Source organism: Balaenoptera acutorostrata, chromosome 11 (genome assembly GCF_949987535.1).
Source record: "Balaenoptera acutorostrata chromosome 11, mBalAcu1.1, whole genome shotgun sequence".
NCBI lineage: Eukaryota > Metazoa > Chordata > Mammalia > Artiodactyla > Balaenopteridae > Balaenoptera > Balaenoptera acutorostrata.
The window spans coordinates 51,861,719-51,878,382 of NC_080074.1; the positions used below are offsets into that span (position 1 = coordinate 51,861,719).

The 16,664-nt window shown below is 39.6% G+C and overlaps 1 protein-coding gene across 1 annotated transcript in view; it reads right to left on the reverse strand.

The window, feature by feature from the left end:
* Window positions 1-11,799, reverse strand: part of HELB (DNA helicase B) — a 35,113-nt gene extending 23,314 nt beyond the window's left edge. The window contains exons 1-6 of the mRNA XM_007179762.2: window positions 11,596-11,799; window positions 9,420-9,830; window positions 8,353-8,522; window positions 5,356-6,234; window positions 2,862-3,039; window positions 1,547-1,688 (exon numbers count right to left, since the gene is read on the reverse strand). Coding sequence (XP_007179824.2) covers window positions 1,547-1,688; window positions 2,862-3,039; window positions 5,356-6,234; window positions 8,353-8,522; window positions 9,420-9,830; window positions 11,596-11,782 — 1,967 coding nt within the window. The 5' untranslated portion in view covers window positions 11,783-11,799. The remainder of the gene's footprint in view (window positions 1-1,546; window positions 1,689-2,861; window positions 3,040-5,355; window positions 6,235-8,352; window positions 8,523-9,419; window positions 9,831-11,595) is intronic.
* Between the last annotated feature and the right edge of the window lie 4,865 nt (window positions 11,800-16,664).

The following is a 16,664-nucleotide window of genomic DNA, read 5'->3' on the forward strand; positions in this document are numbered from 1 at the left end:
TGACATCCAACCAAGAAAATGTTTAAGCAACAAAAACAGCATCTTGTAGTCTAATACAATATCCTGTCCTGCTGAATATCTGAACCCGATAGCTACTGCAAAGACCTCCACATAAGCTACTAAGTTTTTCATCCATCATTAAAGAAATAAGAACTCTTCTGACAGAAAACAAATCATCGTAAAGAAAGCACTCCTTTGAGCAAAATCTACCTTCCAATTTAATTCTACGTTATCTAGTAAGTCATTTTTTGTCCTCAAGTATAGTCAAAAATCTAGTTCCAGGTCCTAAGCCCCAGATGGATACATACCAAGTCCAAAGGCAGAAGGACAGACACACACAAAATGTTGTACAAAGAAGACCTAAGGCAATGAAGTTTCAGGCTAAATTCATGATCTTAGCAGCAGTTCAGGACCTGTGCTAAATTTTTATTCAAATCAACTATACTCCTCTGCCACTCAGCTGATTGCCCCATGATCCCTATAATTCCCCAAATAACAGATAGTGATAAGGTAGAACCAAAATAATTCCATGCAGATACAGAAATAAAGCATGCACTACAGCCAATAAAGGGAAAATGAAACCTAAAACCAACCAACAAACAAAAACAGCACCTTGTAAAAGAGGGTCAAAAACAAAGATAGGGCTTCCCTGGTGGCGCAGTGGTTGAGAATCTGCCTGCCAATGCAGGGGACACGGGTTCGAGCCCTGGTCTGGGAAGATCCCACATGCCGCGGAGCAACTAGGCCCATGAGCCACAACTACTGAGCCTGCGTGTCTGGAGCCTGTGCTCCGCAACAAGAGAGGCCGCGATAGTGAGAGGCCCGCGCACCGCGATGAAGAGTGGCCCCCGCTTGCCGCAACTGGAGAAAGCCCTCGCACAGAAACGAAGACCCAACACAGCCAAAAATAAATAAATAAATAAATAAATTTTTTTAAAAAAAGATAAATTTTGGCCCAATGAATAAAAAGTCTCTTAATATTCTGTGGTCCCATCACGTCTATTACAGAGGATTACTCTAAAGGCTTATGCAAAGATTAAGGAAAGAGAAGGATTCTTTCCTACTTTAAGGAGAGTAATATGCCACAGGTGCCACCAGGATTCATCAAGGAGTAAAATACCTTTTTCTTTACCTTTTTCTTTCTTTTTTTTTGCTTTGGGCTCCCCTTATAAAAATTACAGGAAATGTCTTCCCCAAGTCACCCTTGAACTCTAATGAATTCATTTCCGAGTCTCTGTTCCCCTTGGGTTTATTCTGGTCTCTAAGCCAGATGCAACTTTATTTCACATATATACTTTTAAAATCAGGAAAACACACTTATACTTAAATTTCAACAATAATTTATCTTGGATCAATAATGAAAAATACTTTGCTTTTCTAACTGTGGGACAAAAGGTATACATACACCTGAAGGACAGAAAAGGTTTGCTAAAAGAGCATGGTAAACATACTGCACTGAATCACCCTAATTCAAAAGCTAATATTTTTTTTTACCTTTATTTCTAATACGACAGAGTGAAAATGCAAAATTTTAGTTGTATTATACCTTGTAGCATTGTCCACAATTAGTTCAGATTCTGCTCTATGGTTTGTCTTTAGTTCAACAGCACAATTTCTTGACTTGAGAGTCTCAAAAAGATCTTTCAGCAAGTTACCAGGTTCAATACTGGGTAACTGTCTAATATCACCTAAAAGGGGGAAAAATAGATAGAGTAGGTTTTATGTAACTGGGATCTCGAAATTTAGAAATTATTTTTATTTCTCCCTACTGATATATGCTATAATTATAAAGACTTACTCTGAGGAAATATGAAAAAAATCTTCGTTTAAAATTACTTAAGAACATTAAGTCTTCAAAAATATTCAATAACAACAAAAACCATTCCAATTAAACAATATAAGATAGAAAAAATAGTGATAACACAGTAAGGTAAAACATGAATTGAACTTTTTTCATATCTACAAACACAGGCAAACTGTTGGGGCATATATTTTCACCAACAGGTAAAGAAAAAAACAGGCCTTAGATATCTAGAATTTAGTCACTTATTCAATCTTGCTCAATGTCTTACTAATCATGGAAGAATCTATGGCCTCAAATAAATAAACTTAACGTACAAAATGCAAAATAAACAAACCCAGTGCATTTGATAATAAATTCTAGTAATGTAATGATAACATTTTGCTCTATTAAAAATCTTTTTACTTTAAACAAACAAGCAAACCTTAGAGAAAAGAGAAACTATTTTCTCGGTGGAAACTGAGAGAATGCTTAGGCTATTAATAAAATCAACTGCTTACGCAATATCCTCAAATACCTAAAACAGTTATTTATAAATATATTGATTCTCTCATTGCAATTCTATTTTTTCCTCCATTAAAAAACATGGTCTACACATTGGTACTACCTAATAGCATCAAACTGAATCTCACCGGAATTGGAAAGGACTTACGAGGCTGGTGAGGTCTAATGTGAATTATTAGCTTAAAATCATAAAATTACTTTTAAGTGGTCTATAATTCAGACTTTCTATTACTTCCAAATGATCTACATCCTGATTTACTCTGAGTCTGTGAGAATTTTACTATTTTAATAGTCATCATTTAGGTAATTACAGTAACTCCTCACAACTCTATTTCATTCACAACCGAGCTTGCTGATATCCTGGCCAAAACAAAGGGCCACCCAAGCTGATAAAGAGACTGCTCAGACTGAACTCAGAGTGGCTTCAGAGTGGGGTCTGAAAAATGGCTTCCCGCCTGTAGGATATGGATATTAAAACAGTGAAATGGTATAAAGAACCTACTAACCACAATAATTTGAACCAAACAATTAGGATTCCAACAATATTTTAACTTACCAAGGACAATAAGCTTAGAAAGTTGGGAGTGCTCACACAGTAAATTTAAAACTGATTTAAAGATTCTGACAGATACCAAACTCCCTTCATCCACAACCAGAACTCTAACCGAAGAAAATTTCCATGGCATGTCCTTGGTCCTTGTTTTTTTCTCCCATAAGTAGAAGCTATAATTGACCTACAAGCAAAGTATGGCATTCTTAAATTCAGGTTATAAAATGTACCACAAAAAAAAAAAAATTTTTTTTTAACAACATATTCTTTTAAAACAAAACTCTTAAATGGGGAAGGGACAGGGAGGATGTACATAGAGTAACATAGGGAAACAGACTGAAGAAATAGAGAACACAAAAGTTATAGGATGAATCCCAGAAAAGACAGATGAAATAGTTCAAAAAACTGCTTCCCAGGGAGTACTTGGTGTGTTTAACAAGCTTCTCACACAGCACCATTCCACTGCAAGAATCCCAACTGTTCTCTTATCACTCTTGACCAGAGAGAACTCCCTATTGTTTTCTACCCCCAAATAAACCTTTCTCTTGGCCTTCTGAGATGGTCCAAACACTTAAGCCCCACTCTTCTCCCAACTGTAATACTCCATTCTGGAAATTAGGGGGTGCCTGCCCAAACTAACTATGAAAATACTACTTTTTCTCCTAGTATTCTAAACTCCCTTACTTCCCCAACATTGAAAAAACCACCACCACCAAGACAACTAAAAAAACTATTTATTACAGGGGTAATAATATTTACTATTTAAAAAAATACAGAAGAGGGAAAAATTTTTTTGTAAAATTACAACCAGAGAATGTTAAATGTTTTGTTGTATACCGTTCCACAAATGTTTCTATGTTGTATGCATATATCTATATATGCTCACTTACACTAAAAAATTATTTGCATTTTTATCTGCTAAACCTGGTATCCCTAGCCCAAGGATGACAAATAAGTGGCATAAGTGCCACCTCAATGCCTCTCCTGTGCCCTTACACTCTTTCCTGAGCCTAAACATGGCTTCAGAAATGTCCTCCCAGCATCCCAACCCGATATTAAGATACTACCAATTGATCAGAGTTGGAACATAAGATGAAATCTAATAACGATCCCTCTCTGGCCTCTCGTTTTCTAATTCAATCCTTCAGACTAAACAGAAGTGAAGGCGTAATGGAAAAAATCATAAACTGATCAGAAGACTCTTCCACCAATGAGCTACACTGAACTTCTCTAGGACCATGCCCACTCATGTGACAAATAAAAGTAATGCAAAAGCAATTTCTGAGGTGGCTCGTGGGTCTATGATTCTAGGTAGCCTTCCTTAGAACTGCTTTCTTCATTTCATTCTCTTGCTTAGGAACCTAAATGGCTCCCCAGTAAATCAAGTCCAAGCTTCTTTGTTAGGTATACAAGGTCCGTAGTAAATGAGGGGGTCATGGCACCTTGGAAAGAGAAGCAAGCTGGGAGGTCAGAAATGTGAATCCCAGCGCTAGCTCTGCACCCAGTTAAGGTTTGGGGCCAATTGTCTTAACACACCCAAATTTTAACTGGCTCTCCTGCAAAATGCAGATAACGTCACTTACCCACTTCACTAGTTTGTCAAGGATTTAATGAAACGGCAAGATACTTTACAAACTTTAAAGCTCAAATTCCCAGTCTAAACCGAGTGTAATTCCCATTATTTTACAATACACAGACTTCATTCCAACCAACGCAGTCCCCTCAAAACCCTCTACATGCACTTGCTCATTCACCTCAATGCCTCTGGGAAGGTCTTTCCCATAAATAAAATGTTCTTCTCCTTACCTGAGCTTCCTTGTCCATTAGACTCCAATTCAATTATTATTTCCTTCAGAAATCTTCCAACGACTAAGTTCCTTGATCTATAAAATGGCAGATCAGGGCTAAAGGAAACTCTCCAACTCTTTACAAGTTTAAAACTTCAGGACTCTTAACTATAGCCAAAGCTATTTTTTTCAAGCATCTTAATTCATTTGAGATTTTTATTATGCAACTACTATTTGCCAGGCACTGTTGTAGGCAAAGGAGATAAAGCACTAAACCAGATGATCCAAGTCCTCACTTTGATGGAGCTTTCATTCTACAAAATGTGGACTCATGTTTGAAACCAGTCCCATTGAGAAACAGGGCACATGCCAGAATCTAAACTAACTACAGCATTAAGCATACGCTTTAGTTTACCTGACCTTTTTTTTTTTTTTTTTTTTTTCCATAATAAGACTTTCTCAATGAAGGAAGCAGTACACTGATCTACTTTCTGGCACAAGCTCCTATCTCACTGCAAATAGTAACAGTTTATAGACTGGCTATTTTGAGTGGCACTGATCTAAATGATTAGCTACCACAAGGCAAGGATCTAGAAGACATTCAATAAATGCCTACTGATGGCTGTCAGGAAGAAATGAAAAATAAACTCATTACATTAAGCCTGTGTTTAAAGCGAATGTTTTATGTAGAGAAAAAATGTAAAACGCTTTACCTGACATAGCGTATAAGCGTTGAAACCAGTTTTCTGTCTCAGTAAGCCAGCTGCTTTCCCTGTAGGTGCTGTAAGTAAAACTTCTATAGCCTTGCCCGGCTTCAGCTGACTTTGCTGGGTGAAGGTAATCCATTCTTCTGGTACATTCTGGTCTTGTTCAAAATCTTCACAAGCGTTTTTCACTTCTCTTTCTTCCAACAGCTCTATATGCTTAAAAAGCTGGCTAACAATTGTGGTCTTCCCACTACCACCTTTCCCACTTATGACTGTCACAGCATTGGAGCAAATCATGTCCAAAGCAGCCACCTGATCCTGATCCAGTTGGACTTCACTTATTTCTGCCTTAACTTCATTTTCACCATTATCCAAAATATGGTCTCCGCTGTCCTGCGTGTCCCAAATATCCACAGGATCTTCTAATCTTGTTTCATCAGGTTTACTGTTATTCAGCGTAGCATCACTTCCTGAATTCTCAGGTCCTGTGGTGTGAATAGACGCAAGCACCTTTTTGACATCAACATGTAATCGCCATGGCGACCTTGTCATCAGGTCACAGATTGAAGAGGCAATGCCTCTTTCAGCCTGGTAAAGGTCGTAAAGAAAGACACAGCCCTTCTCATACGTCACCACACCAATATCCTTCAAGAACTTCAGAGACTGCCAAGCATCATGAAAAGACATGCGGTCTGACAATTCAGAAGTTAAGTCAGCTTCTTCAACACACGTGTGCCCTTGCTGTCTACACATCTGCTTCAGTTCAGAATATATTACTAATGCATTCTTCTCCAAGTCAGTCATCAACTGGAGAAGAGACCTGCACTGACAAAACGATGTCCAACTTGCCTCACATTGCAGAAGCTTCAACTGTCTGTAGGTTATCTTTAAGAAAAGAAAGTTCAAGTTTGCTTCATAAAAATTATAAATATTGATGCCTATTATGAGAATTACAGTGAAAACTATGGTGTTTATTAATAATTTTTTAAGTCCCAGAAGACGTGTTTCAGCAAAATTTGGGGGAAAAAAACTATGTACCAAATACATCACTAATTTTTTTTAATTAACTGTACTGTGACTAGAGATCTATATAATTTCATAATTAAAATTATGTTTTTTCAAAGCAATACACACAGTTTTAAAAGTCAAATAACACTATGAGACTTATCACAAAAAATAGGAATCCTCTGACTTACGCTTTCCATGCCTTCTAAAGGCAACACCCTCAACATTTTCAGTTATTTCTTCCAGAATTTATCTCCACATTTCTACGTAGTTTATACTATTCCTTAATTTTTTTTAAAAAAAACTAGGTAATTAGAGTTAACTCCTTACTATGGAAAGTCTTTCTTCATGGAAGTTTGCTCCCTTTATACTGTCACTTCCACACATGCTTCTCTTCCTCCCATCTTTGAGAAAAGTTACAGTATACATTTTGAAAACTGATTTTGGTTAAATCAGTGTAAACAGGATTCACGGCTGAGTGACATGATATGCTGTGATTACATTAACTTTGTGTTGAACTCTTGTGTGTATTGTGAGGTTACTGACTGCCTCATTTTCTTGGCTTGTTTAGTTTTCCATATGCCTATCAACAATTCTGCCCAAACTCTACTGAAAAGGTACAGAACTTCCTTCACCATGATCCACTACGTAGGTCGTCTACCAGCTCCATTTTTTTTTCCATGGAGACATCACCCCTGGAGCCCTCCATACATTTTATGGGCTGAAATGTGTCCCCCCCCCAAAATTCATATGTTGAAATCCTAACACCCAGTACCCCAGAATGTGACCATATTTGGAGATAGGGTCTTTAAGGAGGTAATTAAGTTAAAATGAGATCACTGGGGTGGGCCCTAATCCAATATGACTGGTGTCCTAAGAAGATTTTAGGACCCAGACAAGCACAGAGGGAAGACCATGTGAAGACACAGGAAGAAGACAGCCATCCATAAGCTAAGGAGAGAGGCCTCAGAAGAAACCAACCCTGCTGGCACCTTGACTTTGGATTTATAGCCTCCGGAACTGTGAGAAAATAAGTGTCTGTGGTTTAAGGCACCCAGTCTATGCTGTTTGTTACAGCAGCGCTAGCAAATGAATACAAAACCTCAGTAAAAGTCTTTATTCTGGGTGGTGGTTTACATGCTGAAAAGGTGACTCCAAGCCTCCTTTTCCCACTTGAGTCCCAGAAGGCTCATTGCTCTGCTTCTCTTTCTTACTGAATAAATATATATAATAATCTAATGTTCCAGAATCTCATTTTTCCAAGCATATTGAAATCATAGTCATTTTATAGAGGGAACAAATTCATTATTCCAGTATTTCTCAAATGGGGGGCAGGGGGGTGGGATCTGTAAACATTCTTGGGGATCCCACCAATTATCTCAGAATTTTTAAATTGTATTTTCATTTGGAAAACCACCTATAACCAAGTACTGCTAAGATTTAAGTGTCACATTTGGTTTTCAACATCTCTGGAGCTTCACGGTGCCACTTTACTACTACTGGTCTCTGATAAGAAAAACAGAAGTGCCAAAGAAATTGTAAATAACATTATTGTGCCAAAGGAAAAAAATCAAATGGCATCATCATATACCATATAAATAATGAAGGTCTTCGAAAGTTCAAATAGGAAAGTGAGGAATTGCGTAGCACAGCAGAATGGACTTGCGAAACTCATAAGAACTTGTCTTCGATGAGATCTATATTCAAGGTGCAATGGCAATTTAGTTACAAAAACTGTCCTATGAAATTAAATTATGTAACTTAAATATTGATAATTTGAATGTCATTTATTTTGTTATTTTGTTTTCCTTTGTAAATTTATTGCATAAGAGCTACAGGTAGAAGAAGTTTATATTTAGTTGCAACACTGCAAGGAAAATAAATCAACATTGAAGTCATACAAATTTCTTTCCCTTGAAAGAGATGCAAAAAACTGTCAAGCTTGAGACATCCTCCCTTGTATAAGATTACAAAATGCTAAACAAATGTCTTTCTTACTTTACGAAATCCGAGTTTCCATGGCTGTGTACGTAAAATCTCTTCTATCTCTTCCAACACCTCTGCAGAATCTGAGCTTATGAGCCGTTTAAAGTGTCGGGGCAGAAGAACTGGAAGGAATTCCATTATTTTTGGAAACTGCAAAGCTCTCATCACAGTTATATATGGAACTACAGGATATCAGAAAAGAACAAATAAAAACATACAAATGCGCTCCTAGAACAACTGATTTGATGGACTTTCCCATTTAGCACAACCAGTTTAAGAAATCCAAATCAAACACAGAGTAATAAATTTACTGTGACCAGCAAGAAAATTGATTGTATTATAACAATTGCTTTTGTATCAAGATGGTTTTCATTGTGTTTAACACCAAAATTTATGTTCTTCAAATGCTTAGATAGCTACCTCTTAGCCTTTTGTTTCCTTCTGCTTGCAACAGAATCAGAATAAAATTTCTGACTCAATAATATACAGATAAATTTAAAGCTAAGCATTAAAAATCATTTACATATTAATCTTTATAATCATTCTTCTTACTGTAATCATGATGCTTTCATCATTGAAATCACTCAATGATGTACTGCCAAATTTATTTGATAAAATTAAGAAATGAAATATTCCATATGTGTGAATGTCCAGATAACAAACCATATTTAAAAGTTATTTTAAACTCTTTTGAACTGAAATCTTTCCAAAATGGATTGCTCATATTCTTGCCTTTCTTCTCTGCCTTCTGAAACAGAATAATTGATAACTGAACTTCTTCTTAATGACTCAAGGTAATCCTATGGACACAAAAGTTAGAGAGACACCTAGAATCACACTTTTAGAGCAGGAAAGGAACTGAAAGGTGTTTAAAGATCATCTCACCCAATCTCTTCACATTATAATGAGGAACCTGCAATGTCAATGACATACTCCAAAAGCAATACAAACACATTTCATCACACCAATTTAAAAAAAGAATACTATACCAAGATATCAATACTGTACTGGTAATATTTTAAACACACCAGTCATCCAGTATCTCAATTACACTAAAACTCAATGATAAAATCACTTACTTGTGTTTTCCAGAGGAAGCAGTATCTCGTAATCTGGTGGTGACTCTTCTTGCGTTTTCTGTGTAGATTGTTTTTGAGTATTCCTTTCAATATTCTTTTGGTAAGTTCTTAATTTTTCCCTAAGATTTTCAAAGTTGAGGTCTTTATAACTTGATTCATCATTTACCCATGCTAAAAATTTATTTCTGTTTTCACTGGGGACATTACAGTCTTTAAGAAAGAGGGAACAGATGTGTAACTGATTTGGTGCTGACATATCTGACTGTAAAAAGTAAGAAGGAAATCCTTGAACTTGATAGCTCCTCGATCCTACAGGCTGTACCTGTACCTTCACTCGCCACCAAGGACCCATTAATGGAAAACGTCCAAACACTTCACATTGCTGGTGAGTGTTTTCATCAAAAATTGAAACTAAAAAAAAAAAAAAAAAAAAAGTTAATTTAGGATAATTTAAAATTTCTTCCCAATGTTTTGTCAAATCCACTACTCTCTTTAATCGCTGGACAGTACCCTCTACAGATGTCTATTACAGTGTCTATATTCCACTTACCTGTTTATCTGTCTCCCTCTACTACACTGTAAGCTCTCTAGAACATGACAATGTTTCATGTTTTTGTATTTCAGGAGGGAGGCATGGTACATGGCAAAAGTCTGTTGTTCCTCTTCTAAAAGCAGGCCTCTCTCTGCTACTCTGATCTCAGTCAATACTGACCTTCAAGCAGTTTCTAAAAAATGTCATGGTCCCTCCTACCCAGGGCCTTTGCAAAAGCTGTTCCACTTGCCTTAAATAATTTCTTCCTTACTGTTTACCCCATTTACTACAGACCGCAGCTTAATTGTCACTTCCTCAGGAAAGCCCTGAATCTCATGAATATAACCTCTCATAGCACTTCTTACTATTCCTTCTAAGCACTGAGTGATATTATAGTTACTTCTGTGATTATTTATAGAATGTCTGTTTTTTTTTAATTATATCTCAAAGTTCTTAATTTTTATTTTTATTTATATATATATTTTTGGCTGTGTTGGGTCTTTGTTTCTGTGCAAGGGCTCTCTCCAGTTGCGGCAAGCGGGGGCCACTCTTCATCGCAGTGCGCGGGCCTCTCACTGTCGCGGCCTCTCTTTGTTGCGGAGCACAGGCTCCAGACGCGCAGGCTCAGTGGTTGTGGCTCACGGGCCCACTTGCTCCGCGGCATGTGGGATCTTCCCAGACCAGGGCTCGAACCCGTGTCCCCTGCATTGGCAGGCAGATTCTCAACCGCTGCGCCACCAGGGAAGCCCAGAATGTCTGTTTAATTCATTAGAGGGTAAGCTCCATTAAGACAGCAACCTCATCATCTAATCTCTCCAAGGTATCCCAACAAAACAAACACCTTGCTTGGAAGATGGTAGCCAATCACTAACACTTTCAGGATAAATGACTAAACCCTCCACAAATACTTAAAAATTTTCTGTCTAAACCTGTGTTGTCCACTCACCTGTGACTATTTAAATTAATTAAAATTAAAATTTAAAATTCAACTCCTCAGGTGCACTAGCTGCATTTCAAGTTCTCAATAGCCACATGTGGCTAACAGCTGTTGTATTGGACAGAGCAAATATAGAGCAATGCCATCACCAGAGAAAATTCTACAGTACAGCAGTGGTCTGAACATTGAAACATTCTTAAACATCAGTCACCAGGTTCACATAATAGGTATAATTCTTAGGACAGGAAACTATCCAAGGTAAACACAGATCACAAGGTTATTAACACAAGGTTAATGAATCAACAGTGCCTTGGGGTGTTTCTTATGTGCGTGTGTGTCTAAGTAGCTGAAAAGTAACCACATACTCGACTCCAGGAAAGACAGGAAAATAGTTAAAAGCCCTGATTCTGGGTGTGAATACTGGCTGGACACCCATTGTTTCCTCGACTATGAAACTACCTGAAAAAGTTGTCATCATTAAATGAGATACACGTGGAGCCCAAGCTTAACACATAGTATTTGCTCAAGTCTCTGCTATTCTTGTGGTTGTTGCTGTTTTTATTTTATCCTAAACAGGACGAAACAGCTAGGCCATCCCAAAGGAAATCTATTAGCAGCGATGGGGCGCCTTACTTGGGACGAGGCCATAATGGGAAACAGTTCATTAATCCTCCAAACCCACCCCCAGGGGCGAGTTGCTTCCTCACCACGGAGCCGACCAGGGAGGCCGCCCGCCTTTACGCCCCCACTGCAGAGCTCCTCGGCATCGACAAACACCGTATCTTCCTCCTCCTCCGCATCCCCCCTCAGATAATCATCTTCGTCCTCCACCAGGTCCTTCGGGGGGAGCAAAGGTCCCTGTAGCTCGCGCAGTGCCTGACTCAGCGAAGCCATACTCCACTCTCCCGAGCTCAACCCAAATTCCGGAAAACCCGGGTTACGTAGACGCCCAAGATCAGCCAATCAGCTCCGCGACTGTAGGACCGTCAGCTTCCAGGGGGTTGGGAGAGATGCATGAAGTGGGTTAACTGTATGGTGACGGATCGCAACTAGACTGTAGTGGTGATCACGCTCTAGTATATACAGATGTTGAACCACAATGCTGTACATCTGAAACTTATTTTCTAAAAAAACACCATCAGCTTTCGCAAACGCTCCCACTCCCCCGGCGGCTAGCTTGCGCGGAGGGGCGGGGCGGCAGCGAAGCTCCGTCCCAAGCTCCCAGCGGAGGACCGGGATTGGGTGGGGAGGGCCGAGGCTCAGCTGGGGGCGGAGCGGATGCGGGGGCGGGGTGCTCTCTCCAGCCAGACTTGAGGCTTCGCCAGGTGCCCGGAGGGAACCAGCTGATTGGGCAGCGGCATACGGGCACTTGCAGAGCGGCTAACCCGCTGCGACTCCTGCATAGAGAGAAACGCGAGCGAACGCCAGTCTAGTGAACCCAGAGAGCCTGGAAAAGCAAGCCCTCCCCGACGCCTCCAAAACGAAAACCCAGATGCCCTTCGGCCACCACCCAAAGCGCAGAACCGCGAATCTCCAATCGGGAGACCCGCCTAGTCGTGACTCCTTTGGGCCTCTGTTTTCGTCAGGTGTTGCATTTATATAATCAAAGGCACTTTACAGATCCCTAGGCCCCATTCCATACCCATTGTATCGGGATCTAGGGCAGAGACCCAGGTTTCTTTTTTTTTTTTTTTTTTTTTTTATAAATTTTATTTATTTATTTATTTGGCTGTGTTGGGTCTTTGTTTCTGTGCGAGGGCTTTCTCTAGTTGCGGTGAGCGGGGGCCACTCTTCATCGCGGTGCGCGGGCCTCTCAGTGTCACGGCCTCTCTCGTTGGGGAGCACAGGCTCCAGATGCGCAGGCTCAGTAGTTGTGGCTCACGGGCCCAGTTGCTCCGCGGCATGTGGGATCTTCCCAGACCAGGGCTCAAACCCGTGTCCCCTGCCTTGGCAGGCAGATTCTCAACCACTGCGCCACCAGGGAAGCCCGACCCAGGCTTCTTTTCAACCCACGTCCGAAGTTGTAGATTCTGATGCTCAGCCACATTAGATGACTTTCAAAGTCCTCTTTATCATTTCCTCTGTGAGTACACCCTAGCCTCCCAAACTTCTTTAAGCTGGGCTGCTGCCTGCTCACAGTGGGGCAAAAAAGTCTAGTTACAGCCCAGGGTATAGACAGGAATGAGGGAAAGCAAGTAGAAGAGAACAATGGTTTAAAAGTTATTCTGGGGCTTCCCTGGTGGCGCAGTGGTTGAGAATCTGCCTGCCAATGCAGGAGACACGGGTTCGAGCCCTGGTTCCGGGAAGATCCCACATGCCGCGGAGCAACTGGGCCCATGAGCCACAACTACTGAGCCTGAGCGTCTGGAGCCTGTGATCTGCAACAAGAGAGGCCGCGATAGTGAGAGGCCCGCGCACCGCGATGAAGAGTGGCCCCCGCTCGCCGCAACTGGAGAAAGCCCTCGCACAGAAACGAAGACCCAACACAGCCAAAAATAAAAATAATAAATAAATAATAAATTAAAAAGTTTAAAAAAAGAAGTTATTCTGGAGCCATGGTTCCCATACTTGATGGGGATAGTGTTTGAAAGTCATGGTATTTCTTGAGGAACACCATAAAATATATTACTACATTACTATTTTGATGCTATTGTGAAATTACTCAATAATAAACCTAAAATAACTAAGCATACACTGTTTGCTAAATCCAAAAGTATCTTATTCTAGATTCTAATATAGATAAATAACAACCACCACCAAAGTTTTTTTGTTTGTTTGTTTAATTTATGGGACCATAGACCTGAAACTAACACAACTTTGTAAATCAACTATACTTCAATAAAAAATAAAGTTCTTTTGTTCTTTTTTTAAAAACTTACAGGGGGGGGCTACCCTGGTGGCGCAGTGGTTGAGAATCTGCCTGCCAATGCAGGGGACACGGGTTCGAGCCCTCGTCTGGGAAGATCCCACATGCCACGGAGCAACTGGGCCCGTGAGCCACAATTACTGAGCTTGCGCGTCTGGAGCCTGTGCTCCGCAACAAGAGAGGCCGCGATGGTGAGAGGCCCGCGCACCGCGATGAAGAGGGGTCCCCACTTGCCGCAACTAGAGAAAGCCCTCGCACAGAAACGAAGACTCAACACAGTCATAAATAAATAAATAAATAAATAAATAAATAAATAAAAGAACGTGAATTTCTAAAAAAAAAAAAAAAAAAAAAAAAAAAAAAAAAAACTTACAGGGGAAAATACTAAAATTGATTTTTTTTCCTTTGGGTCCAAAGCACCTTTTGTTACTTTTAGAAACACTCTCTGTTGCATCAGTGTTTCCAAGGATCGTCTGTATGAGGTGGAACGCCTTCCTTAACACTCAGGATGGCTGCTGTTTCCAGCACAACATGGAATCTGATCTGACAAATGTCTCACCACTGGTCTCTTTGTTACTGAATGCAGTGGATACCTTTCTGCTTTTGTCTTGCCTCACCTCTCAACAGTATTTGACACAGATAACTATTTTCTTCTTGTAACACTCTGCTTCCTAGGCTTTTGTGACTTGTCTTCTCAGGTTTTCCTCCAACCTCTCTGGCCATTTATAGTTTCTTTGGGTTCTTCTACTGGCCTCTTAAGTACTTGTGTTCCCCAGGGTTCCATCCTAAGCACCATCTCACTCTGTAATCCTTCTCTCAATCACCTTTCACCTACTCTGTCACCTACATGCTAATGACCTCAATCTAATCTCCAAACCTGTGCAAACAACTGCCTATTAGATGCCAGGACTGGATGCCGCTTGGCTCCCTCTGACTCAATGTATCCAAACTGAAAGCTACCTGCTGCCCAGATGTGGGTCACTTATGCATTTATACATAAGATAACCTTGTTACCAACAGGGTGATTTAGGCACAAGACTCCAGATGTTAAGCTTCTGTTTATATAACTCAATTGCATTCTAGGTAGTGCAGGTTAGGATTCAGGATGGTGAGGACTTTGCTTCTTTACCTGTTGATTCCTCATTTTTTAAAATGTTAACAATTCTAGGTTCCTGGATACCATCTTTACAGTACACAGTAAGCAACAATACTCAAACCTGGCTGTGCCTCAGAATCACTTGGGATGTTTCTAAAAATATGATTCTTGAAGCTACATTTCCACAAACATAAGACAACATAGGCATAAGGTTATTCACTGTATAACTTTTGTAGTAGCAAAGGATTGGAAACAGTAGAAATGTGCACCAGTAAGAGACCTATTGAATAAACTATTGTACATCCACACAATGGAGTATTCTTCAGCAATTTTATAAAAGAAAGAATGAGGAATACCTTCTTGAACTGATAAGGAGACCTTCCAGGATATTATGTTAAATAAGAAAAAATACATAAAACAATGAAAAATAGTTTTATATGTTTGCATATGCTTCTTTCTGCAAAAACAAAACAAGCAAACAAACACAGGGAACATAAACCAGAATTTAATGAAAATAGTTACCTACAGATAGAGTGGAAACAGGATAACAGAGAAAAAGATGGGAACAAGATCTCTGAGTAACTTTTTATAATGGTTTTGACTTCTGAACCATGAAAATGTTTCACATATTCAAAAATAAACAAAATCAAAACCTAAAATTGAACACAAACAGAAACAAAGGAAACTATCTATCAAATGGATAACATAACCTCTCAGGGAAAATAATTACTTCAAGTTACTTTTGAATACTTCGAATAAATATTTTAAGTTACTCTGACTATATACCCTTAGTAGGTTATATTCTGAGGACAAAAGATCTACAAAGTAATCTTAAAATTTACCACACACTATGGTTAATGTTAGTTGTAATATTGTTATTGTAATTTGAATACAATGTGTATTGTAGGATAAAGCAAATAAGTAAATGTCTTTGTGTTTTATCAAAGGAAGGTTTTTAATGTACATGAAGAGAAATACAAACATAGAATAAAAGAAGTTAAGAAAAACTCCTATAGCATTATACCTGAGCTGGAAATATCAATATGAGCTTGTGATTTCTTAAAATACGTATTCTAGCTCTGTCTACTGAAAGGGCCTGAAAGTAACGTCACCCCAGTAACTCTGATCACATCTACCACCTTCATCTTGGTTTTGGAATACCATTTCTTATTAAAAGAAATGGAGGTTTCTTAAGAAATGGCTGGGGCTTCCCTGGTGTCGTAGTGGTTAAGAATCCGCCTGCCAATGCAGGAGACATGGGTTCAAGCCCTGGTCCGGGATGTTCCCACATGCGGCGGAGCAACGAAGCCCGTGCGCCACAACTACTGAGCCTGCGCTCTACAGCCCGTGAGCCACAACTACCAAAGCCCGCGTGCCTAGAGCCCGTGCTCCACAACAAGAAAAGCCACCACAATGAGAACCCCGCGCACCGCAACAAAGAGTAGCCCCTGCTCGCCACAACTAGAGGAAGCCCGCACCCAGCAACGAAGACCCAACGCAGCCAAAAATAAATACATTAAATAAATTAATTAATTTTTTAAAAAAAGAAGAAATGGCTGATTCCACCTCCAGGACAGGGAAGTACAAGGTGGCCCTAGGATTTCCTGTACCAGAAGGCAAGGAAGCACTCAAAAGCTAACAGGGTTATGATAAAAAGGATTCAGGAGCCAGCTTGAAGGGCCTCCCACTAGCCAAATTTAGAGAGATTTGAGTAACAAAAAGAATAATGACTGCACTTGATTGTAACACACTGAGCAAATGAAAACTGATGTGTCCATTGTGATACTCACTAAAAAAATTTTTTTAAGGAAAGG